This window comes from Numida meleagris, chromosome 27 (assembly GCF_002078875.1).
Source record: "Numida meleagris isolate 19003 breed g44 Domestic line chromosome 27, NumMel1.0, whole genome shotgun sequence".
Lineage (NCBI taxonomy): Eukaryota > Metazoa > Chordata > Aves > Galliformes > Numididae > Numida > Numida meleagris.
In genome coordinates this window covers 3,819,269-3,844,450 of record NC_034435.1, presented here as the reverse complement: position 1 = coordinate 3,844,450, position 25,182 = coordinate 3,819,269, and the positions used below count along the sequence as shown (strand labels likewise).

Below are 25,182 nucleotides of genomic sequence, written 5' to 3'. Positions count from 1 at the left end.
GCAGCTGAGCCACAGCGGGACTGTAGCAGTGAGCGCTGCTGGGAGGGAGCCTGGTGCCAGCTTAGGAAGTGGAGAGATTTGGCAAAAAACACCATTTGTTTTACTCAGCAGTCAATGTTTTGTTCTAATATTCGGCCTCTACATTGGAGGAAAAGTTCAACAAACGCGAGCATCCCCCGGAGCTCTGTCCGCTGGGTTTCTGCTGCCAAATGTTCCCCTCTCCACTGGGAGCAGCAGCGCTCGGTGCCGGGTGGTGGCTGCAGTCAGCAGGGCTGCAGGGATCTCTGTAGGATCTGATGTGTTTCCCTCACTGCTTTTCTCCCGTCGGTATTTCTGTCGTTGCTGTCACACGTGTGAGACGCCACTCCGAGCAGTGACAGCGCCTCAGACGTTCCGTGCAGCAGATGATAGGATGGCAGTGGAGATGACAGGTTTGACTATTTTACTCCTTAATTTTCCTGCCTTCAGCCTATACAAACTTCCAAATTTCGACTTTTTTTTTTAATTTAAATGTGCAGGTAGATAGCGTCTCCCCTTCGTGGCTGCTGCTGTATTCAAACAAAGCCGATAAACCCATCAGCAGAGACTGATGCGCGTGGCACTGCGCTGCGGCAGGGGCAGGCTGCGCTCGTTCTGCCATCGTTTCCACTTCTTGGGGTCTGTGGCTGAAGCAGGGCACGCGTTGCAGGGGGTTGGTTTCATGTGGATGTGCTGACATCCAAGTCGTCACCGGTTGTTTGCTGCTTTGAGGTTCTCCCGCTGCCTGCGGGGGTCAGGGCGGGCGCTGGGCTCTGTCCGTAGCGCGTTGGTTCTGCTGATTTCTCCTTTGCTTTGAGCCGAGGGTTGGGAACGAGCAGCGCTGAGCTGCTGCTGAGGGGCGGCAGCCGGCTGAGCCGCCTCGCACCCGTAGCGCTGGAGTTGTGCTGTGTTTTGCTGCTTCGTTGTGTTTTTGAGCTCGTCCGGACGCTGTCTGTTTGGGAGAACGCTGTGTCCCTGTGTCCGTGCCCCCCACACACCCGGAATGAGCGGATTTAAATTGAGCAGATGCACCCGGCCCTCCCCTGGCTGTGGCTTAGCAGACACGTTCGCATCAGTGTGGCTTTTTTCGCTGTTAAAGTCGTCGGGTTGTTAATATACGTCGGATCAAGTTTTCTTTTGTGGCATATTTCTTAGTTTTATTGTGGCAAATGAGAGTGAGGTGGGCCTCGCAGCGATAGGGACTGGGGGGTGTTCCGTGTGTCGGCAGCGCTGTCCTATGGCATTGTGCTCTTCTACTCCATGTTTACATAACCCCAAGAGGCTTTGGGGGGGACACGGTTAAACAAATCCTATCCAGATTTCATCTCCTGGCCCACTTTAGAATATCCTTCGATTAACAAACGCGGGCAGCAGAGCAGATGCAGCAGGCAGCTCTCAGCATGGGAACTGGGGGCTGCAGAGCAGGCACAGATCTCCCCCCGGCTCCATCTGAGACCTGTGCAGATTCGTCCATCCTGCAGCTCTTGCCTTCAGTGTGCAATAGAAGTTCTTCCCTCAATAAGCTTAAACTGACTCATGGTGAGGGGAAGTCTGGGATAAGACCTCAGCTCGTGCCAAGGGGTTTATATTTGTAATGTCATTGACTGAACCTTTGGAAGTGGGGCAGGTTCTGGGTGTGCAGTCGGCCCGGGCGTGGGTTCAGCACAAAGCATGCGTGCTGCTGGCTCTCGTTAGGGACCTGCTTGCAGTGCTGATCTCCTTCTGCCTTCTGGGCTGCTGCGTCTGTACGGCGAAACAGTTCCTTTGTACGTCCTATGGATTGGTCAATGCACATCTTTTATACTGTGGCTTAGAAAAAAAGGGACGGAAGGTCTCAATTTAGAAATCCAAGTTGAGAACTGGTTTCTGCAACCGTAGCAGCGGAGTGTCGGTGTTTCCTTCGGAAACTGTACAGGCGTAAGCTTACGTGTAGAAATGGAGCTGAATTCTGCCACGCAGAGGGCAGGTGTTGAAGCCAGCACCATCTGCTCTGGCTTTTTGTCAAGAAAGAGAAGCAGCAGTTACCAAATACCTTTGCTTATGTGCGACGTTACAAGCCTCTGTCTGACGGGAAAAGCTTAAACGTGGCTCAGTTTGGGGATCCATCAGACGTTAAATACAGGGAAGACAAGCAGGTCAAACTTCTCTTTTTGCAGAGGAGATGATGGCCGTGAAAGTTGCACGGTAATATTTGTGGAGCAGAACGCTGGGGGGACAGGGCTTGCTTCAACCAAACTTCCTTTACTTCCTGGATCTTGGATGTTCATGGCATGAGCACCCACACAGACGATAACCGCGCGTGTAAGTGTACCGCATCCACAGCCACCGATCTTTGCTCAGCATTATACAGCGTAGCAATTAAAGTATTGTATTTCAGTCAGCTATTAACTAATAAGGCAGTAGATACTGAGGTTTTCTTTTGGGAGGAATTAGAACTTTTAGCTCCTTTTTCTTGTTACCTTAACAGAGCCCCCATCTGTGGAGGGATTCCTCATAGAAGAAGTGGAAGTTGAACGCATTAGTACTTATGGAGGGAAGGTTTGATTTTAATAAAATTAAATACAGCTGCGTTTGGCAGCTTCTCTCACAGACTGGCAGCTAAAAACAACTTTATGTAGTTCGTTGAGCTTGGGAAAAAAATGTCAGATTTATGCATTTTCAGAGACAGTATAATATACTGTTCTTTACAAGTTAACTTTTTCTATTAAAATGATTTGTGGATTATTTCACTGATATATGCAATCCTATATTCAGCTACAGTGTTGGTGGCACAGGAACGCTGGAAAAATTGTCCCTGCGACATAAAAGTTTTATTTATTGTGTTTTTCTATAGGTAAAGTGGAAAACTGAAGTTGGCTTTAAGTGTTTGCAATCTGAGAAATGATGTGAAAAAGCAGCTCAACTCAATGTACATTCTTTTCAACCTTTTCTTTTTTTGTGTGAAGGCTTTTGTCTTTGTATCTTTGCATTATTTGTAAATGAAATGTAATAAAAGTTCAAATGTTTTTGTCTCTGGCTGCTTAGCTTTTTCTTCCTTGGTTGTGTTCCTTGGTTGTTTGCTCTTGGACGGAAGGGTTCCAGTGTTGAACTATCAGTGTTTATAACCAAACAACGAAATGGAAATATTTTGGTTAGCTGGCTTCTTACAGCGATGGAAGATGAACTCCCTGTTACGTCTTTGCAAGGAAACGGCAGAAACATCCGAAAGGACGGAGGGAATGTGGTCAGCTCGGGGTGTGAGCTATCTCAGGAGGAGTCCCTGAGTTCTGATGTGTGAGGGGAAGCACAGTGACACTCTCTTCTTACAGGGTTTGGTCACGTTTCTGGCCTGCTGCAGTTCTACGGCATTTTGGGATAGGGAGAGGCTGTCCTGGGCATTTGAGTTGTTGGATTTTTGAAAGCAAACGAGCACGTAAATAAATGTTCAGACTTGCCAGATTAGGTTGTCATACGTGTGTGCTGCAGAGACTGGGTGTAGCTCTCAAAGCAGAGTCAGCAATGAAAAAAGTTTTATGCTACAAAGACAGTGCTTAACTTTGGGGCAGAACAACCGACTTCTTCAACTCGGGTCGTTCCTTAGCAGCTCTTCTGAATGGAGCAAATCTTTTTCTGATACTCTCGTACGTTTCTCTGTGGGAAAGGTTCATCTGCAATCAGCGTTCTAAGCTAAGGGAGAGGTGTGCTGGGCAGAAAGCTGTCATGCTGGTTGAATATTTTGTGTGAAGCATACCTAAATGGATCACAGCACGGCTGACTGAATGGTTACGTTGCAGTGACTTCAGTTGCAGTGAAAGGTGGTGGTTCCTGCTGGCAGCATGGCAACACACCATCTCTGGCCATGCCGTGTTGGAATCAGTTTCTTAGAAGCTATAGAGCATCCCTTTAGTACTGAGAGCTATTTTCTCTAAGAGGTGTTGTACTTTGGGCTGACTCATCTGCATTTCTTCCTCTTGGACAAAGAACAACTCCGTGGCTGTTTCATGACAGTCTTAAAATGGTGAACGGAGATGTTCTCAGAGCGCTGTGATCAGCAAACAGGCTAAATGAGCCACTTAGCAAAAGTGGGGTTCTTTCTGCAGATCTCTGCTTATGCTGCTGCCTCCTGAGTGTGAAATTCAAATCCGTTGCGCTGTGGAGACCTGTGCTTGGTAAAATGTGGTTTTAGCCGTAAGCTTTCCAGGAGGAAAGGAAAAGTTTTGTTCACACCTTGCTTGCTTGGTAACATTTAACAGAAGCAGCACATCCAGGAACAGTGTTTACCATACAGTCTCATTCTAGCTTGCAAAACTGCAGTTAAGTGTTCAGCAGGAGCTGCCTTTCTGATGAAACCATGAGCAAGTTTCAATATAATTAGTGTGAGCTGCTTGCCTGAAACATCACGCAAAACTGGGCTTTTATTTTCCCTTTAGGCAGACTGGAATGCTGCTAGGTAACTGCTTAGCTGGAAGAGAGTGAGGATCACAGAACTGCAGGACTTAAGACTTTCCAGGTTACCTTCAACTACAGAAGCCTTTTGTGAGCGTCCGCTGTACCCAGCCCAAGTGAGCACCTCTTAATAGTAATGGCTTCAGTTTTCCCTCGTCCTCAGCTATTTCTTGGAGTTCTGGTGCGGTGTCATAACACAAACCAAGTGTAAGGCCTTTGCTTATCATTCTGAAATTAGCTGCTGCTTATCTGCAGGAATGAGGTAGGACGGTCTAGCTTGAGGAAGCTTCTTGAATGAAAAACTCTCCCTGTGTATCTGTACTGCTAACAGAATTACTAATTCAGCTGAGGCTCTCCAGCCATCCTATTGCATTCAGCTTTTGAGGGTTTCTTTCTTACACGTCTGTATTGGAAAAGTTTTGGAAGAGGAAAAAGCAACATGCACGTGACCAAGGAGAAGTCTATTAGAGTATTTATTATCCAACATTCCAGAACAAAGATACTCTCCCTAAAGTGCTTTTTATTTTTTTTTAATACTTTGTGAGCAACTTGGACATAGGCTGCTTTCTGTGTCCTTTTCAGACTTGTGCTGGGTTTGCTTTGTGGTAGGTCTTGAAAAAGATAACATTTACATTTGAGAGCCTTTGAGTAGGGGAAAAAGTCCTGGGAATCATCCACGCTAATCGTACTCAAACAATTCAGCTACTGCAGTAGCTTCTCAGCACATCTTTCTCCGTGTAGTGTAGAGAACAGTGGCACAGGCTTCTATGCACACTTGATGTCTATGCTTCTGCTGTTCCAAGAGGATTTTGTAGCATTTACAGAAAAGTTGCTGTTGTAGAAAACATGCCAGATAGTGCAGTGACACTTGGTGCTGTGCAGAGTGCAGTGGTATATTACTTACAGTTCTTTATACAGTATACCAGAGGCAACAGTGGGGCAGCTGAGCACTTTTTTATAAGCAAATTTTGTTGGACATTTAAAACTCAGGTTAGTCTTGCTGAACTTTAAATGTTTCATAGTCTTCTGGAATAGTATCTAAGGAGGAGGAGATAAAAGTAAACATAGATTAGAAGTGGAAACGAAAAACAGAGTAAGCTACTGCTTGATATCCCTTTCCAGCTGTATGTGTAGACTGTCCAAGAATAAATTAACTTGTTGAAGCAAAATGGCAAAAAACGTCCATTCAAAAGTAACTCACCATTGCAGCGATAACGCAGGTTTGACCAAATAATGTTCTCTTGGGAGAAGCAGAAGACTCCCAGGCGCCCTCCTCTCATAGTTGTATCAAGGACAACTCCAGTGTCTGCCACAAGTTCGGGGCCTTCATAGAAGCGAGCTCTAGAAGAGCACAAGCATGTAGAACAGGGACACGAGATTGATACACTCACAGAAATGGTTCCACAGTCACTCTCCCTCCTCTTTACCACAGAACTGCACTGGAGATGCTTTCTTTTCGTTTGAACTTCCATACAAAGGAAGCTGTGAACCCCTTACCTGATGTATCCAACTTGAGGCCGATGTTGCAGGAACCAGCGGTAAGATGTCTTGTCCTTCCAGCCAGAGTTGCGAGGGTCCTTCCACAGCAGCTTGACTTGGTCTGTGGTGTCCCCAGTGTGCCAGAGAGAATTGCGGAGATACTCACCTGGGCCTGTTTTGGACTTCACTGCCTAATGCGGAGAAGAGTCTGGTGAGATGTGTGGGTAAAGAGCTGACTGACGATAGCTGCCGCCCCACTGTGTCAAAGCAGCGCAGCTAAGAAACCAAACCAAAATCCATTACTGACTTCTTTTTCAATGCTTTCTTTACCTTCAGTTGAATACCAGGTTCTGCGACTGCTCGGAAGGGGTTTGCCTGCCAGTATGTCTGTTCCATCTGCTTCCACATGACCACATAAAAGCTGGAACTGTCCTGGTAGCCAAATATGAAGCCAGCGTAATCATCATCTGTGGCAGTGTTGACATGGAATGTGCCCTCAAAATCCACTCCATTGAATGCTGTATAACCTGTAGATGGTAGGAGAACAAACACTCTGCATTCTGAGCTAAAACGACCCATTTCTTTCCAGATTCAGATGGGGGAGATAGACTTAACTAAGCTAAATCTGAGGACTCTGCTTACTACAAACAATATTTTCCAGGAGGTAGGTGGAATCATTATGCAGTATCTGAAATAATTTTAAGAGCTGGTGCACAATATTTTTTTTAATAGGACAAAAATAAGTGCCTCACCTACAGCCAAGCCAGGATCACTGTTCATGGTTTGGACAATTTCCATGCCCTGTGAAAGATGAACGTTGTCTAATCAGTATCTCCAGCCCAAGTGTACAGACTTTCCTCTTGTTAAATGAGCAGAGAGGTACAGCAGAGGTGAGCCTCTGTCTAGGACAGGGGCATTACTGAACAGCAGCATTAAGCCTGCAGGCTTTCAATGAAAACTGCATCCAATTTTGTACAGGCTTGCTACCTCCATACTTGCTCTCCAGTTCTGGAGTAGTGTCCTACCTGGTTAAGGACGATCCAGTTGGGGTCAATCTGCGCATCACCCTCAGGGTCCAGTACAACTGTCTGGAAGGCCCTGAAGTCTGTTAGCGTCACTTCTGCATTCTCTGGGCACACATCAATTCTGTCAATCACCATGTCTCTGTCAAAGTCATCTTCACAAAGATTTCCTACACCATCACCTGTGGGAGACAATAGAATAAGCAAGCTTTCAATTTCCCCTACCCTTTGCACCTAAGTTTTGCTCAGCTAGCTTTTGGCTTGTACAGCTTAAGGCAGACGTGTCTATACAAAGCCGGGAGATGTTCAGAGCATTGCTGCACTCTTCCTTTTTGTTGGTAGCGAAGAAACCCTGACGCTTTATCTCCTGCTTGCAGGAATGCTATGAATAGAAGCAGCACCTCACACTCTAGATACTTCTGGAAGAGACCTTTCCCAAATATAATTCTGATGTCAGGGTTATTGGAGATCTGAAAATGATGTAGAACTGTCTCAAGTCAGCACGGAGGAGGTCTTACTTCCTGCCCATCTGAAGGTCAAACTCCTACGTATTAGCCACTAGGAATGGAGGACCCCAAGCAGAGCTAACGTGCATACATTTTCCTTACCGTCCGAATCTTCTTGGCCAGGGTTAGGGACAAGCCGACAGTTGTCAGGGCCTGGAGGTTTCTCATCTGGAATCCCGTCGTTGTCATCATCATCATCACATTCGTCTCCTAGCCCATCATTGTCTGTGTCCAGCTGGGAGCTGTTAGGCACTGATGGGCAGTTATCTCGTGTATCTTGGTGGCCATCGCCATCACTGTTGAAGAAAATGCATTATACAGGTAAAGATCATCCACTTTTTTTTTGTTGTTTCCAAAAGCTTGCATGCCCTTTCTAGCAGTTGGCGTCCTCTACAAGAACAGTGGAAGTTGGTGATTTTGGCCTTCTAATGTCTTGAGCTATTAGTTACATAAACAAATAGATTAGAAATATTCCAGCTGTAGTCCATGAACAAATTTGTGAGGGACAGCTAATAGAAAGCAAGCCTGCTGTCAGCAAGCTTACAGCTGCTAGGCCTTGGGCTGTACTTCCAGGAGCAAGTTTTCTGAAGTTAGAAGAAAATTCCACCTCCCTTGTTTCAATAAAAAGACACAAATTAAGGTCCAGGTGACTGGTCATGGTTACCGATGCATGCCTTCCACCCCTGCATCCCCAAAATTCCACGCAACCCAGGTATAATTTTTGCAGTAAGATCTCACCTGTCCTGGTTGGTGTCACAGACATCTCCCACTAGATCATGATCAGTATCTTTCTAGGAAAATAAAGCAAGAATCATTTAAACGTAAGTCAATGGGAAAATTAGGCATTAAAGGAGAAACAAGAGAGCTGTTGACATTGTTGTTCAGATTGGAAACAGAGCTGACAACAGTGGGAGAGTTCCTTCTGCAGCACTTGCACATCGTCCTGATGAATTTAAGTAGCTGTTTTTCCAAATGCAGACAAATAGGGCAGTAAGAGAGAAAACCACAGAGTAAAGCTGCTTCTCTCACTCCCCTCCTCCCCCCCACACTAGAACATTTGACTTTGAGGGACTGTATGTCTGTACTGCAGGACTGCAGCTAAAATTCACAAGTGGTAGTCTTGGTGAATTATCAGGTATCTGCTTCAGGCAGATAATGTGGGCACTGTCTTGAGTGAGAGAAAGCAAGCCGTAACACTGCAAAAGGGGCAGTGCTTCCTTACCTGGTCTGGGTTACTGACTGTTGGGCAGCTGTCGCACATATCTCCTACTCCATCACCATCGCTATCTTTCTGATCAGGGTTAGGAACTCTTTTACAGTTGTCCGTTGGATTTTTGATCCCTGTAAAACACGCAGAGAACCCATCAAACCAATGGGGCTATTCTGTTATACGTATATGCAGCAAGGTCCCTTTTGAATGTAACAGATGACAAAAACCTAGGACAGCTGAATCTGTGCAATAAGGCAACAGTTTCAACTTCAGTGTACATTCTGCAGACTTTACATTACATCCTAGTAGCTACGGAGGAAGGATGACCTCATCAGCAACTGGTCTTAAAACATACTTCAGACTGCATCCTCACGGATACCTAAAAATGCTACTGCCCATGCATGAACCTGACAGGAAATGTCCCTAACTGCATTCCTTAGGGAAGGCTGAAGAACTGAGGAATGTGACTCCAGCCTGGAGCCATATCTGTGCAGGACTGAGCAGCCAACAGGATGACGATGAAGCTGTCTGCGGTTCCCTAAGCTATGACAGATTCTTTTTCCTCTAAACTAGACGTCTACATAATTAAAAAATAAGTCCAAGTTAATCTTGGCTATTTGACATGGAAGATTTAGACAGTGTCTTTTCAAGGCCTGAGACAGGAAAGGAACAATCTAATTGGCAAGCTGCATGACTTCACTTCCCACTTCTCTGCATTTACCTACTGCACCAGCAGATCATGCCAGCAGGGAGCTACTTGGCAGGAAGTAGCAAGACCCAAATAGCACTAGATGCACTGGAAATAATCAGTAAATAAATATGGATGTTTCAGGCCAGCAGCAGTTGTGATTTTTGGCTTTTGAAAGCAGGCTTTGTGCAAATACAGCATCACTAGCTCACAGACTGTTTCTAAAGCCAGCCACTGGTGGTGTTTTTTCTCCCAATACACAGTCCTGACGCATACTGTCTCGAGCCAGTAGCTTCCAACGACTTGGATATCACTGTACTTCTTCACAAGTTGAAATCACAGCACAAAGTACTGTCCTTGTCCGGGCTGACATCAGTTTGTGTCGTACATCTTTCTGAAGCCTGAAACAAGTTTGACTTCACTGTGTACAATAAAAGTGCTATGAAAAATGGTTAGCGTCATCCTGAAGATAGATCTTTAACCCCTACGAGAACTGAACTCTGAAGGATACTGGCTTGACTGCTCATCTGGACATTTTAAAAACAGAAGTGTCCTTCATCCCAGCAGAAATAAGTTCTTCTCTTGCACAGCAAAAGCCTCTGAGTGCTGGTACCTGTTATGAGGATCTATAGCTTCATGCTGACCAGCTGTCTTGTTCCTGTATTGGTACAGCTGCAGCTGCTCTTACCATCCCCATCTATGTCATCGTCACACTCGTCTCCTTTCCCATCACCATCAATGTCCCGTTGGTCATCGTTCTTCACTTGGCGACAGTTGTCACAAGCATCACCAAAGTTATCCTTGTCCACATTGCGCTGGTCTGCATTGCGTGTGTACACGCAGTTGTCCTGCAGGAGAGAGGGACGTGCTGAGGGGAGCGAGCATGCTACCACGGAGTGAGAAAGATGAAGGCTATGAGGTATGTGACCAGTTGCTCTGAGCAGGCCAGCAGCCCATCTGCAACCAGGCTTGGTTTCCTCTACTCCCTGTTCAGGGAATAGCAGGAGCATCTGGAAATATCTCCACCCAGGGCCTGACCGAGTGACAGAGGCTCCTTATTTCTCAGGTGACTATTACTTGTAGTCCCTTTAGCGTTAAACTCTTTCCTGCTGCCTTTTTTCTTTTTTTTTTTTTTCTTTTTTAAGAGGGGAGTGAGGACCTGTAGCAGACACAAGAGTGTCTAATGGCATATCTGTAATGAGGCTTCATCAGCAGCATCTTGGTCAGGTCCAGCAAACACTCCAAGATCTGACTGACCTCAGTTAGAGTCCAGTCTGCAGAAACTTGTGTTTTCATATCAGCCTGATTTAAAAGAAAACATTACATGCTGTGACCTGCAGGTTCTCTGTATTCACATTAAAGCTGCAGGCAGTTTGCTTTGCAGGACCTCTCAGTACATTTAGGTATGACAGGATGAACTGTAGAATTCAAACCTCAGCATTTAATATTCCATCTCCATCAGCATCATCATCACAAGCATCTCCGATGCCATCCCTGTCTGCATCCTCCTGGCCAGAGTTGGGGACAGTCATGCAGTTATCCTGAAAGGAAAAGAAGGATGAAGTGGCAGGGCATGCAGGCAAGCTGTGTGTGTCATGGAGCCTTTCTGAATTCTGCATGCTGAGTGGGATCTCAACAGCATCAAAGGCAGGGTGAGATCTGCTCTCAAATCAGAATTGCCCACTTCTGGCTAAGCATTCCTGTGATGGACTACTTCTAACTAAGTATGTGAGAACTGCATCTTACCTTGCGGCACTTCTTGTCAGAGCAGCGCAGCTTCTCATCAGGGACTCCGTCAATGTCTGTATCCTTCCCACAGATGTAGCCGTTCCCTGCCCACCCCACAAGGCACTGGAAGACAGCAGATAAACAAAACGAGGCTGCTGGTGAGGCCCCCGCTTAGAGGTAATGCTTCCAAAACTGAAGGCTTTACATGAGAACCAGCAGAGCAGAAAACATTGCAAATCCAATTACACAGTGCACTACAGGTGAAATGTCATCTGAAAGTGACACTTAAGCTGTAAGTAGCATTTTTAAGTAGTTCAAATATAAGCTTTCTGCTTGTTTCTAAGATTATAAAGACAGATACATCAGCAGAACTTTGGTCCAGCAGATTGCTTGAATAGTTTGTCTCCCTTCTCAGTTGCAAGTAATGCTCCAAGACTTAAAAATGTATAGTGCTTAAGACAAAAAAACCCAAACAAACAACAACAGCAAAAAAATAACAGAGAATCTGAGGTGTCAGGAGCAGTCTACTTCCCCTGAGATCACCAAGAGATATTGCCATAGCTAAGGTGTTAACAGGGAGCAAGTCTGAGCCGACAAGGCATGCTCTCCAGGAGAGGGCAGTGGCAGACCCAGGAGAGCAAGCACAGTGTAGGAGGAATGGCAGTGAGCAGACCACAGGGCAGGGAGGCCTGGGCCTTACCGCACAGGAGATGGACCCATCCCGCTCCACGATGCACTGAGCTTTCTCATGGCATGGGCTGACTTCACCGTTAGGGCAGAGTCTCGCTGTCTGGCTCTTGCAGCCGGTGATTTGATCCCCAACAAAGCCAGGTTTACAAGCTCCGCACTTGTAGGATCCCTGAGAGAAAAAGCAATAGGGAATTAACTATGACATGAGTCTGGGCAAACCTTTCCTGGAACCTCTCCTCAGCAGCTGGATTGCAACAGCTAATAGAGGCCCCAGAGCCTGGGGAAGAGGGATTTATGTGAGGCTTTCCAGTAATACTTACCCGTGTATTGATACAGATAGAATTTGGGACACAATTTCTGGCAGCACCTGTCTCACATTCATTGATGTCAGTGCAAACCTACCCAGGAAGAACAAAATAGGCATTAAGTTCACTCTTAGGCAAATATCATGTCAGATTGCAGAATTAGGACATCACTAGATGCAGAAACAAAGCTCCCAACACACCTTACTAAGACTGAGCCCAAAGTTTTCCTTGAGACAAGACTGAGCCAGATCCCAGAAATATTCCTGACTCCAGGCAAGGTGTCTACCCTCCACAGAGTCACCAGTGATTTTAGCCTGGTGAAATAGCTTAGCTTTGAGGTGAACTGTCAGAGTATCTGCTTACTGTAAAAGGATAGAAGAGAGTAAGTGGAGCAAGAAGGTCAAAGACTGTGTCCTATGTCCAGCTAGCAGCTCTCTAAATAATGCAAGCCACATGCCATTCTTGCTTTTGTCAATATATTCTTATATACCGTGTTAAGACTAGGTGTTAGTTTTTGTTTGCTTATTTGTTGAATTTTAATCTGTCTGTATCTGTCTATATGAGGAGGGGCTGGGTACCAACTAGCAGCATCTGTGTCCTAGTATGAGGGATTCCTCAGGCTGGCATCACAGCCTTGAATGTGTCATGACATGGCTTTCTGACCAGCGTAAATTCAGCAGTGGTAAGATCTGAGAGTGAAGTGCTTTGCTGCTGATGTGCTAGGACATCCTTGGCAACTCTTTCCTGTCACTGCATCAACCTCACCACCAATATGACACAACTATCTTGTAGTTCCCTCCAATTTCTTTGAGGGCTCCAAGACACTTGAATTAATTACAGTAATAGAAGGGAAAGGGTCAATGGTTTCTGAAGGAGACGGAGGAGTTTCTGTGCCTTACCTGTTTGTTGGCCCTGGCATATGCTAGTCCAACCCCTTCGACCATTTGCCCGGTGAAGCCAGGAGGGCAGGGATCACAGCGGAAGCCAGGAGCAGTGTTAATGCACTGGACCTTTGGGAAGCAGGGGTTTGCAGTGCACTGTAAACAAGAAAGAAGTTGTACAGATCTGTGAGGCAGGCTTGCTCAAGGCCAGTTGTGAAGGCAGTTTCCAAAGCAGGCCTTGCTGTGTAAGATCCAGCTATTGTGCTTTTATTTTCTAAAGAACAAAACAAAAATGCATAGAAGTTGCTGGCTTTCCTTACAAGTGGAAAATGCAGCTTCCCAGTCTCAGTTGTTCTCCCAAGTTTCAGTATGTGCAGACAAGTAAAACAAATAATATTTCAAGATTAATTCTTCGTAGGTGACATCAATTGCCCAGGCAAAGTGCTGGCTTCACTTCACACTTTTCTTCCAGGCAGTCTCTGAATCCAGAGAACTGGGTAATTTCTTAAACTGGTTTTGAAAGACAACAATGGTTGATTGTTTACTACTCTGGGAAGCGATTATCCTTCCAAAGTTGATATTACTGCTTGCTTTATTCTCTCTGACACTTTATTTTTTTCACTGAATTCTTATGCTCCGTGCTAGCAGGTGCTTTACATTAATACAGCTCTTTCCAAGTTTTGGTGGCTAACAGATTATCATCAACCTCAAAATGTCTCATGGACCTTTTTAACTTCAGCAGGTTTTTAAACTGCTGTAAGTGCTATAGAGGTGATATGGCTTTGCAAGACGTTTACAGTTACTTGCTGGACTAATAGGGGAGAATAAGACTGCGATTTGGGAACCACAGAACTAAGGAATCTTATGGACACAGAAAATTAATGGCTGAGTAAAGCTCTGAATACAGACAGAATAAACATGATTAAATACCACACTTTATATAAAAAAAGAAAAGAAATGAAACAATATCTGCCTAGCAAGGTTTAATTTCAAGGCAGAAATGAAGCGATACATGTGGTGTGCTAAGATTTACTGTATGAAGGAGTATTTGGGTAGCATTTGATTCTGTTCCACACATCATAAATCTTATCTCTAACAACTCATCAGCCACTAGCTCAAAAGATTTTAAGGCCAAAAGGGACTTTTTCAGTATTCCAAACTCACCTTTCTGCATGGTAAAAACCAAAAGATTTATTTTGTTTGAGTCTCTGTCTTTTTTAGAGATAAATGCCTAGCTGTACTGGATATAAAACCAACATGGAACACAGCTTGAGGCAGGGCGAGGAACAGACTTTGTTCCACTGAAATGATGTTTCTCTTGAACTTCAGCTCCTAGGGGAATTGCAAGACTTTTCTCTACAACCACAAGATGAACCCGCAACACTTCAAGAAAACGGAGACCATTTTGTAACTGCCAGCCCATCCTTGTTTCTTACCTCATTGATATCTGTGCACTGGGACCCATTCCCTGAATAGCCTGGGGGACACGGTCCGCAGCGGAAGCCAGTGCTGGTCTCAGTGCACGCCACTCCAGGGAAGCAGGGGTTGGGGACGCATCTGTTAAACTGCGTCACAGTGATGACAGGGCCTGTGGCTTCAGTGTGTATGCCTAGAGGACAAAAGGAAGATTTAGGAAGGAGTTATCTTTGCCAGTCCCTATCCGAAGCTGGTTCCATTGTCTCTGAAGATTTCAGCGCGCCTCATCCACAGGACATTCCCTTGTAGCTTTATAAGAGTTAAGCAGCTGTAGCTCTGCTTTGCAAATAGAGAAAAAAGAAGCCAAAAGCAGCAGCTGGACTGATTTCTGAGTCAGAGGAGACCAAAAATAAATAAATAAATCCAGAAGTCTTCGCTCCTATTCCAAAACTCCCATCGTGCTGCCCTCCTTTTGGTATAATGCCCTTGCTTTTGGAGTTCCACAGAGAACAGTTCTCTCCCCGGTTCCTCTACATCTACATCCCACTGGAAGCACAGACCCAGACACCTGGCTAGAGCACAACCCACACAGCACAGGCTGAAGTCTGGGAAGTGCTGCGGAGGGCTGCAAGCCAAAACTTCACTGAGGGCTAACTCAGGACCGTGAATAAACTTTCTAGAAGCTAGAGTTGTCACTAATCTCCCACATCCACTGCCCTAAGGGACTTTCTCCTCCTGCTTTCTTAAAAGCCCAATTTTAAAAATCTGAAACAAACAAAAAGAACAATGCTTTCTATTAGCAGCAATAAAATCTTCACTAAAACATAGGCCTCGTCTCTTAATGCTTCTCTTTCTGGGAAATAATAAGAGAAGCACATATAACTGCTGTGAGCCACATCGTTCAATGCGTGATGAAAAGAAGCTCAAATTCTCCAGCAAGGAGTATAGGAGAAGAACACACATAGAGCACAAAACCAAGTGGGGAAGTCAGAGATCAAGTAACAGAGAGAAAGTTCAAGACAGCTTTATGAGTGAGTTACTAAAACAATTGGTGTGGATGAATGCATTTCTGCACTACAGGTCCCAGAAGCTTTGGCTAATCTCTTTTCCAGCAAAAGTACAATTTCTCCAAACGTAGAAACAGTTGTTGCTCCGCCCTTCAAATGTACTGGCAAATAATAGAGCATCTCCATGAACCATGCTTTCTGAAAGTCAGATATATTAGAAGTAAGTTCCAGAACAGAAAAAACATTTACTGAGGAACGGAGGGCAATACGTACATGGGAGAATTTATGACCCTGTTTCCTGCATGCTCTGTAAACACCCTTTTTGCTTGGAAGGTGACAGCAATAGATGGAACGAATAGCGGAGCAATGCCTCTTGGGGGTGATGTTCTCTTCCACTCTCAGCTCAAGAGTAGCCAGCTGGATCCCCCAGGACAGCCGGTGTGCATTCCCAGGCAATCCTAACACAGGCCATGGGCTGGGTTATTAAGAAACGTGGTTGGGCAGCTTTCTGCACTAGAACACAGCTACCCTGAGAGGCACAGCGTGGCATGTCACAGAACTGTTAATAACATTTATTTTAGAAACTGTGGACGTGAGCAAATGCAGAAGATTTGCTGGAAAGATATGTGAGATTTTTAATGCTGCACACCATGCCCAGCAAAGGGGTCATAACTTCAAATGCCACTGAACCATGAGAACAACATGGAACACTGGTCCATGCATGCAGAATGCCATGGGGGAAAAAAAGCATCACTAACAAAAAGTGTTACCCTCTGACACTCAGGGTAGCTGTGAAACAAGCTAATCCCTTAGGGCAGATGGTCACATATGGCATTTTACTGCTTGTTTGGACACAAAGGTATGAAGCACACAGAGGAAGCAGCTGAATATAGGGCTCAACTCAGTAACTCACCACAGGCATCACACTCCATTACTGTGTTCTTCAGGAATGTTATCTCCTTAATCTAGAAGAAAACAAGAATCACCACTTGGCCAAAGGCTGAGTTTTGCTGCCACGCAAGCTAAGAGTCCCACTGCCAGAAAACAGGGTGTCTGAGAGTGCACAGCTACTTACAAACAAATTAACTCTTACCCCCAAGTCTATGTTGTAGACATTCTGGAAGCTGAGGTGGCTTGTTCTCCCTAAGTAAGGGAGGTGTAAGTCACTCCCTGCTGAAGTATTCCTACAGGCTAACTAGATAATACTATTCTATTACAGATGCTGGAAATACTTGAAACACAAAAAAAAGTGCCATGGAATCGACTTTAGTTGGGTCTTCTGCTCTAGAAGATGCTGAAGTAACAGTCCTAGAGAGGAGTGCATTATTTAGGACTTGAGGATTGGCCTCAAGTTGCGCCAGGGGAGATTCATGTTGGATGTTAGGAAAAAATTCTTCTCCAGAAGAGTGGCCAGGTGCAGGAATGGGCTGCCCAGGGAAGCGGTTGAGTCACCGTCCCTGGAGGTGTTCAAGAAACATTTAGATGCGGTACTGAGGGACACGGTTTAGTGAGGAAATATTGGTGGTAGGTGGACAGTTGGACTGGATGATTTTGGAGGTCTTTTCTAACCTTGGTGATTCTATGACTCTATGATCTGTAGCTCAGATACTATACAGACAAAGTCAGGAGAAGGTTCTCCTGTGTGCCATTACTGCAAAAACACAAGCCACCTCTGACTTTGTTTATACCATTTTTTTGGCCCTAATGCCCTCACCATGAAGATATTTCGAACCTATTCACAAACGCTCCTTATTCTAGACTTCCTCCATTCTCTTCTAGGCTCCTATTCCTTCAAGCTTTCTTCAGTAAAGAGATAATCTGACACACTGGCAGTGAAAAGATGCTGTCGGAATATGGGACAGGCAAAAATAAGTGTTAGTCTAAAGCTAATATTTTCATGACTATAGCATCTTAGACAGGAATCCTAGCAGGCTTCTTTCCTGAAAAAACCTTATTGGCTATCTACAGCCAATGCTCAGGCACAATATGTGACCCCCCTTACACGCCCTATAGACTTCGTGTTTCCACTATTAAGACGTTTCACTTTGTACTTGGACAAAATCATCTGCTCATGTCTCTCTGCCAGCTTCCACATATAGCAGCAAGATTTCGTTCTGTGTTAGATTCTCTCTTTCCTCCTGCGTGGTCAGGGGTTATGTATTTTGAATAGTTAATGCAGAAGTACATCTAACCCAAATCCCCAGAGCATGTCCCATTAGGAGCGGGTGACAAAATGCAGAGGGGAGGTGTTGGAGAGCTGCTAATGAATATCAGAGGTTCCTTTGTGCTGAGAATTCTTCAGCCTTTGGCTCAGGAGACTAGGCCTGGGCTTTTGTTATTACTTCTTTCGCTGTCCTTACTGCCAACATCTCTAGATGATGAATCAAGAAAAAGTAAGTTTTAGAAAATCTTTGCACAAATTAAGACTTTATGAACTGCCTCCTTGGCTTTCCAGTGACATATGTGAGTTTGTCTTCTGGGGAAGAGTTTTCTTGAAAGTGCCATTTAGAAAAAGCCCATGGACTAAAAAAAAAAAAAGTAGGTGGCAAGAGTGAGAGAAAGAACAAATAGAAAATCTATATGGAGAGTAAGCACTAAGCTGGAAGGGAACACTGGAAATCATTGCTGCAGGCTGCCAGGAACCATGTCTGACCTGATTCCTAGTAAACACTGGGTATTTATGCAGAAGCCTGAAATTTGAGAGTAACTCAATGCAACAGATGTTTTTGCAGATTAGAGGCCGCCCAGTTTGCCCTGGCACACAGACCTGTCTGCCATTCCAATTAGCTGGCAGGCAGAAGCTGCTGCCCTCAGCTCCCAGAATGAATAAAGGGAGAACGGAACCTTTTTCTATACCTAAAAGAGGTGAGCAGACAAACCACCATCTCCTTGTTAAAATGGGAAAGGATCTAAGCACCCAAGAAGTTCCAAATTCCCTAAGAAACTACCAGAGCCAGAAGGGCTTAGGATTAAAACAACAAGAGGAAAGCGAATACAGAGCTTGTTTAGACTCCATATGACTTTCCTTTCCAGGACCCTAATAGATGGCTGAAAGGTCTCTTCCATCTTCCAAGTTTGGATGCTACTGATTTCAAGTGCCCACAAAACCAAGGAAAAAGTGACTTGTTTTTCCAGTTAAATATACATCTACTGTGAGCCTTTTTTTTTTTTTTAAGAGTTCATTCTCCGCGTGCACTGCTTTTCAGCAGACACAGTTCCAAGCAGCAGAATCTGCAATCACATGAATCTACTTTTTCTCAGAACAACAGACCTAATTGTGAGACCACCTCTTGACCCTGGTGTTCACAGCAATAATTCTGTTGCTTATTTCACCTAACACAGGAGGAGGCCCCCTCGTCCCCAAACTCAGCATTTAAGGCAGAAGATTCAGTGACTGATCTTGCCCAGCAAACAAGGATTAGATCCCTTTCTCACCCACCTGCTGTTTCAACAAGTCTCGAACTTCCATTAACACACGGTTAGTTTGTCTCATCTCTTCCAGCATTTCAGGCCCAACTTCAACTCCTACCGAAAACACAGTGATTGGGAAAAACACAGAAGAGCTATTAGCAGTACAACCCAACTGATACCATTAACTTATGTTTAATATTAAAGACACAGAATCCTCCACACCAGTTTCTCCCAGTTCCTAACCAGGCGTTTGCTTGGAAGTAATAAAGACTTGCACATAGGCAAGGATTTGCTCTTGGTGGTGATAATCAGCCAAGCTTGTCACTCAGGTAACAGCTACCTCTCAGCAAACAAATTGTCCTGGCAGCCTGGCAGTTGTGGTAGCTGTTAATCTGGCACAGGCTGAGCAGTTCACACGTTGGAAGCCTCTGCTGCCAAAAGAAGCAAATAAATAATTCAGTGCTGTGAAAGTTACTATGAAAGGCACAGGTAAATCAAAGCTCTTTGCCGAGTCTATCCCAAATGTGCTGCCAAGGACTGAACGTGGAAAACCAGCACCTCAGCTGCTGCATAGCCTGTTCTCGAGGGTCAGACTTGCTGCATGAAGCTGGGTTCATTTTGGGTAGTGGCAGTTTCAAACTGCTTTGCAGTTGCTTTGGGACACAAAAGGTACATCTGCATCCATGCATGACTTTTCCTTCTCATGTGGTACATTCTAGACTTGCCTAATCTCCTGAGGCATGCTAAAAATCTAGTCTACGCTCTTCAGCTTTGCTCTAAAAGAATGAATGGAAGTAGCTTACTGTTTCTAAAAATATATACGAAAATATGAATAATTTAAAAACAACTGGACAGAAAGTTCAACTCTGGTATTCTCCTGACTGCCATGAGAAAGTACAGCCTCGTTTTTCAAGGCTTTCCTAGATTAATTAATCTTTTAACAGACGTCACACCTTGCCTACAGTGTAAGCAAACCTTTATGAAGACAGGAATAGCAGCGTCTTCTACTGAGCAGAAGGCAAATGAGCAGGGGAAAATTAGCTGGAGTTGGGGGTCTGCTTCCTCCAGGCATGAAGGATGTGCCAGCACCAGAGGCAGCGTGTCAGCCCGTGCTGCTGAGTACAACTCAGGTGACAAATGAACCTGAAAGCCTCGTGGGTTTTCCCTGCACAGAACCAAGAGGACTTGATGAATAGTTGTAACCTCTCCAATACGTTTTGGTTTGGGATCTGAATTGGAAGTACCACAAATTCTAAGATAGAAAGAGTAAATGAAAATGACATTTCTTATCTTATTGAAAACAAGGAGCTTGCACATAATTTGAACTTCAAAAAGGAGTTCTGAATAAGCTCTGTATCAAGGCTTCAGGTTTCTTATTTCTGTTATGGAAGAATTCTCCATTCCTAATAGCAAGATATGTCTCAAAATAAGTGGGTTTTTTTTTTCATTTGTTTTAAGCTTCAAATTCACAGTAATGAGTCAATCACTCAGGAGTGATTCCCAAACTAAATCTGCACTTGCAGACATTTCTTTTACTATGCATCTTTCTCTAAGGGCTCATTCTGTTTCCACAGGCACACATTTGAATCTCTTGGTACACAGTCCTTGAGGCTGAATGTTCCCTATCAGGCTGTTCAGAGAAGTGGAACTTCTGTAATGAACTAAGCTGAACTAAGCATGGCTAAGTTCCTAGAAGTTAGGGCTGCTCTAAGCTCTAGGTGCATAAGCAGAGAGGATATCCAAGGCTCCTGCTACAGGACATCCTGCATGAGCTAATTTCTTTATCACATGCAAAATGCAGATTAATATAAATCGTCTCCTGTAGGTCATTATAGAACACAACATTTCCATTTCCCCTGAAATAAATAAAATACATCACTAATCAGGTGGGAAAGTGGGGGAAAATCTAAGACTGAACATTAACAGTTTGGCTTCGATTTTCATACAAGACTACAAAATCCCTGAACGCTGCTTTCAGGCTTCAGCAGACGTAGCTGAAATGTTATCTTCTTCCTCATTCCCTGCTGCAAAACGGAATATTCAGAGCAGTCTAGAAAACACAGGAATCCAGAAAATATAGAGAAAATTAGAATTTCTTACCTGCTCTCCTCTGCTGACATGATGAAAAAGGACAAGAGAGGCAGAGGAGAAAAACAAAGGCTAGAGCTGAATTCATCTTTGAATCTCCACGCGGTGTGGATGTATGGGCTTCTCTTGCAACTACTTTTTAACCTGCAGGTTTGCCTCTGCTCCCCATTAGTATCTGTGGTTTCCTATTTATGAAGTTGCATTCCTTCCTCTGAAGTTCTTATTCTCTGATGCTGGACGACGGGTGGACGTCATTTCTGGCTGCTAGTCCACAGAGAACGTTACAAAAGTAAACAATATGAGAAACTCATCAGGAGAGTAGTTTAATTTTTTTTTTTAGATCGGCTTGCACCAAAATAGGTCAGAAAATTCCAGAATTAAATGGATTTTTTTTGGATCAGGGTTTTTATTTCTTCTTCATGGACGCGGGATAGACAGATGATTCATATCCCTATCCCTCACAGATTTTCCTTCTGAAACTATTCACAAGATCACAAAAGCTATGAGACATCTGGACCCCAGTGGAGTTTCAGAAAAGGCTCTCGAAACACCCCAAGGCAGTTTTACCACTCACATTTGGGGTAGAATTATTGAGTCATCTTCCAGCTCCAAAGAGGGGCTATCACACCATTTTCAGTAAGGGATCTGGCAAATGGACCAGTCCTTAGAGGCTGGTGTTCTCATTCCCCCCCCCCCGTCCCCAGGCTTGTCTAAAGGAAGGATGCAGTGCAGAGGTGACAGCATGAAAGGAGGGGAGACTGTGCTGCTTCTTGTCTGTGAAAGAATGAGTCTCAGTCCAGCACTTTCCATCAGAGGACACAGAGCAGATTGAGAAATCCATCCAGAGCAGCCAAAGAAAATTCGCCCCCCAAAAATCTTAAAGCTACTACATGAAGGAAACTGCAAGTTAAACCATGAGCTGTAAAAGAGGTTAGTCTGAAGACCAGTGAAAGTCTTGATCACACGTTCCCACTGTTTGATTAGGAAATCTATTAGCATGTTGATCATCCAAAATCCTTGGGGATGCCACAGACAGTAAAGCCCCAGAAAACAGTAGTTCAGTCTTTAAAGTGTTATAGAAGCAGAATATTTGGATATTTACAGAAGGTTTTTGTCCTCATTTTGGCCTCAGACCTCCCATATTCAGGAAAAACTTCCCATCCCTGTGGCTACGCACAATTCTTGAAGGTAACGGTGTGTAGGCCTGTAGGCACTAATGAGCATGCACGTTCAACACAGTATGCAAACAAGTGCTAGTTTTATAGTACAGGAATGCTGCAGCAGACAGATTTTACATTTTCTCACACCACATAAATCTATACTAAACATTAAGTTAGTTTGCCAGTGTTACCTAGGTGGTGTTTGTACGATTCTGCTTGTCAGGAGCATGCCACCTCATGTTATGCACAGCAAGTGACTTCTTGTTGTGAACCAAAGGGTAATAATCAACCATGCAGGTTTGTTTCTTGTGGTAAGTGGAAAGAAAAAAGGAACCATTCAATACAAGGCAAATAAAATATGAATACATTTTCTGCTATCCGAGTGAAGTATTACTCGATGGTACCATGACACAGAACCAAACAAACTGACATACAAAAAACCTTAAACTCAGACACCTAATAAAAACGTTGCTTGAAAGCCCATTATCTAGATAACTGGATACTTCTGTGTTTCTAAGCCTTCAGAGGCCAAAGAAAGGAAACCAGTGTATCAGAAGAGAGAGTGGACTGCCTAGAAACAACCATTTTTGAGGCCATATGAATTTGGCTTGTAAAACAATGTGACCCCCAGCCAGCAAGGGAGTAGTATTTGTGTCTAGGAAGAGCTGTGGGAGACTGTCAAGAGGAGCCATGATTCTTCTGCACAGAGCTCAGCCTTTTTCTGAACACTTTCAGCTGCTCAGAATCACAAACCCTGTTGCAATACTATAAACTGGTGATCATGTTACATGTAAAATTTTAAATTATGCCTATTATTTAGCATTCAAACTAACTCATCAAAACCAGAACGCAGAGAAGTTAGATTATTTTCTTTGGTTTTACTATGAACTGAAGAAATTCAAATAATTGGCAGAAAAAGAAGGAAGCTCCCAAACTCTTCAAGTCACTGTGAAAGAAAAATGGTAAGAAGAGAACCTCACTCTTCCAAACACCTTGTATGGACAAGTTGCAAGTCAAAGGATTTAAAACATGAAGGAGCTACCAGCAGTGATGCTGGATCTCTTCACAGGAAAGTGAAAGAGGGAACTTTGGTGACATGGACAATCTGCAAGCTCGTCACCATCTGCTTTCCCTTCCAAAAGTCACTAATAATTAATTTATTAGTGGAGGCTGGAGAGTAAACTGAACACATGAAGCATGTTACTTCTACATGACTCTGCTGATGTGTTACGGCACAAGACGAAAACTGTATGTACAGTTCTGCAAGTTCTCAAACTCAGTGACGTCAGGAATATTCACTGCTGAGAAACGACATCCATTTCCCTCAGCAACAATTAGTGTGGGACAGTATGGTGACAAAACAGGGCTTACTGATCACTTATTCGAAATGAAATGAACCAAGGCATATTAGATTTACATTACACTAATTGTAAATGATGTCTTCTGCATATGAAGGCAGCAATCAGTGTATCTTTATGTTCTGGAAACCCAAAGTCACTTCTCTTTATTCTGCAACAGATTTTGGCACCTTTTCGTTGATGGTGGTAAAATAACTGCACAGAGAAAAATGCAGCTAGTTTCTTCACAGCTTTCTGAAGTTGACCAAGACATGGTGTCTCCACAAAATGAGGTCATTCCTACCCTTATTTTCCTTGGACTCATTCTTCATCTTTCTATATTCAGATCTAAGGGGCTAGAAATCCCATAAATCGTTGCTCTAATGCAGCTTAAACACACAGTAGTGGATCAGAAAGCGTTCAGTCGTGATGTGATTAATTCTGGGTACCTGCTCCTGTTTAAAATTAAGAAGTGGATGATATATCTCAACTTGTTGTTATTATCTGGTGGGGAAACATCTTCCAGATTTGTGAATAAGAATTTTTTAAGTATTACTGATAAAAATAAATTAACAAAATTGAGCAGTAGATAGTGTTTACTTGGGCTTGGGCCTAAGAGTATTTTTGCACTCTGTGCAGTGCCAGCTTAGTTACACCTTTTTCCCTGACTGGAGTTGACATCACAAATGAAACTAGCACACAAACAAACAACAAAAAGAAAAGCTCATGCTAGTTTAAAGTTTAAATATTTTCCATCTCTGTGTTTTTAACTAATGCTTGCCAAGCGAAGAACAAAAGTCAGAAGGAAAAAGTTATTTTTCAGTCTTAAGGTCAAGTTCTAAAAATAAGTGAAAAACACCTCCACTCTCCAAAATAGTATGCTAAGTGTTTTACAGTGGTTCTTATATACGTATGGCCATAAGAAACAAAATTATTATAGAAGATAACCGGTAAAGATTTTAAAATACTCTTCTCCACTTTGTCTCTGTACAGGATCAATAGTACCTGGGGCATTCTTGAGCCAGATTTCTCCTCTACCCTGTTCTTGAATGCCTCCAGCAATGGAGGCTCCACAAGCAGCTCAGGAAGCCTTCCAGTGCTTTATATTCCCACTGCTAGAAAATGTTTCCCAGGGATGCTCTTTAGGCCCACTGCTTTTCTTATTCACCACGCACACACAGAGCATGGTGTAATTAGTACCTTCTTTAAAGGAGCATTACATATTAGAAGATGTGCATTTCAATTCAGCAGTTTTACAAGAGCCTGGTAATGTAGCGAGGTTTCCAGCTTTCAGACATGCAATATAGAGAGGTGGAGATAAAAAAAAAAAAAAAAGGTCATAATCATTGCAGACTGTCAACTGTTAGGTCGGAGTCTTGAAGTCTGAATTAAATCATAATCAGTCATAATTGTTATTAAATGCCACCATGAATGAACTATCAATGTCATGGAAGGTATGTTCCCTGTTCTGCTGAACTATGAGATTACAAATGAAGTTGAACCAACCTGACACATTCATTCAATGCTCATTTCTCTTTCACTCATGCGTGGATCAGTAAGAAGCCCAATACGTTAGAACTTTTCAGCATCTACTTATTCTGAATGCCACAGATGAACGTTTGCAAATTCTGAAGACAGACACTGTGGAAAGGACTGGACAGTCGAGTTTGAAGCCCAGCAGTGAGCAGAATCGTTAGTCTGGTCCTACCTTTCTGCAGAGTGTTTCCAGCCAAAACAAACTTCTATCTTCAGAAATCTGCAAAACATGATTTTACAGCTTGATTATGTACAAATACTTATTTCATCTGTTG

The 25,182-nt window shown here is 43.8% G+C and overlaps 1 protein-coding gene across 16 annotated transcripts in view; it reads right to left on the bottom strand.

Annotated features, from left to right (window-relative positions):
* The window catches only part of COMP (cartilage oligomeric matrix protein), a 34,911-nt gene continuing 14,627 nt past the window's right edge, over window positions 4,899-25,182 (bottom strand). For 2 of the 16 annotated variants that reach the window (XM_021378661.1, XM_021378666.1), the window contains 20 exons: window positions 25,080-25,127; window positions 20,887-21,138; window positions 18,815-18,900; window positions 16,289-16,340; window positions 14,389-14,561; window positions 12,971-13,108; window positions 12,087-12,164; window positions 11,777-11,935; window positions 11,095-11,199; window positions 10,782-10,889; window positions 10,037-10,196; window positions 8,673-8,791; window positions 8,189-8,241; window positions 7,553-7,746; window positions 6,948-7,126; window positions 6,675-6,723; window positions 6,253-6,449; window positions 5,941-6,113; window positions 5,645-5,784; window positions 4,899-5,481 (listed from right to left, as the gene is read on the bottom strand). In XM_021378661.1, coding sequence (XP_021234336.1) covers window positions 5,435-5,481; window positions 5,645-5,784; window positions 5,941-6,113; window positions 6,253-6,449; window positions 6,675-6,723; window positions 6,948-7,126; window positions 7,553-7,746; window positions 8,189-8,241; window positions 8,673-8,791; window positions 10,037-10,196; window positions 10,782-10,889; window positions 11,095-11,199; window positions 11,777-11,935; window positions 12,087-12,164; window positions 12,971-13,108; window positions 14,389-14,561; window positions 16,289-16,340; window positions 18,815-18,900; window positions 20,887-20,962 — 2,286 coding nt within the window. In that variant the 5' untranslated portion in view covers window positions 20,963-21,138; window positions 25,080-25,127 and the 3' untranslated portion in view covers window positions 4,899-5,434. Of the gene's footprint in view, window positions 5,482-5,644; window positions 5,785-5,940; window positions 6,114-6,252; window positions 6,450-6,674; window positions 6,724-6,947; window positions 7,127-7,552; window positions 7,747-8,188; window positions 8,242-8,672; window positions 8,792-10,036; window positions 10,197-10,781; window positions 10,890-11,094; window positions 11,200-11,776; window positions 11,936-12,086; window positions 12,165-12,970; window positions 13,109-14,388; window positions 14,562-16,288; window positions 16,341-18,814; window positions 25,128-25,182 lie in introns of all 16 variants that reach the window. The other 14 variants (XM_021378663.1, XM_021378667.1, XM_021378653.1 and 11 more) reach the window with 12 other exon arrangements.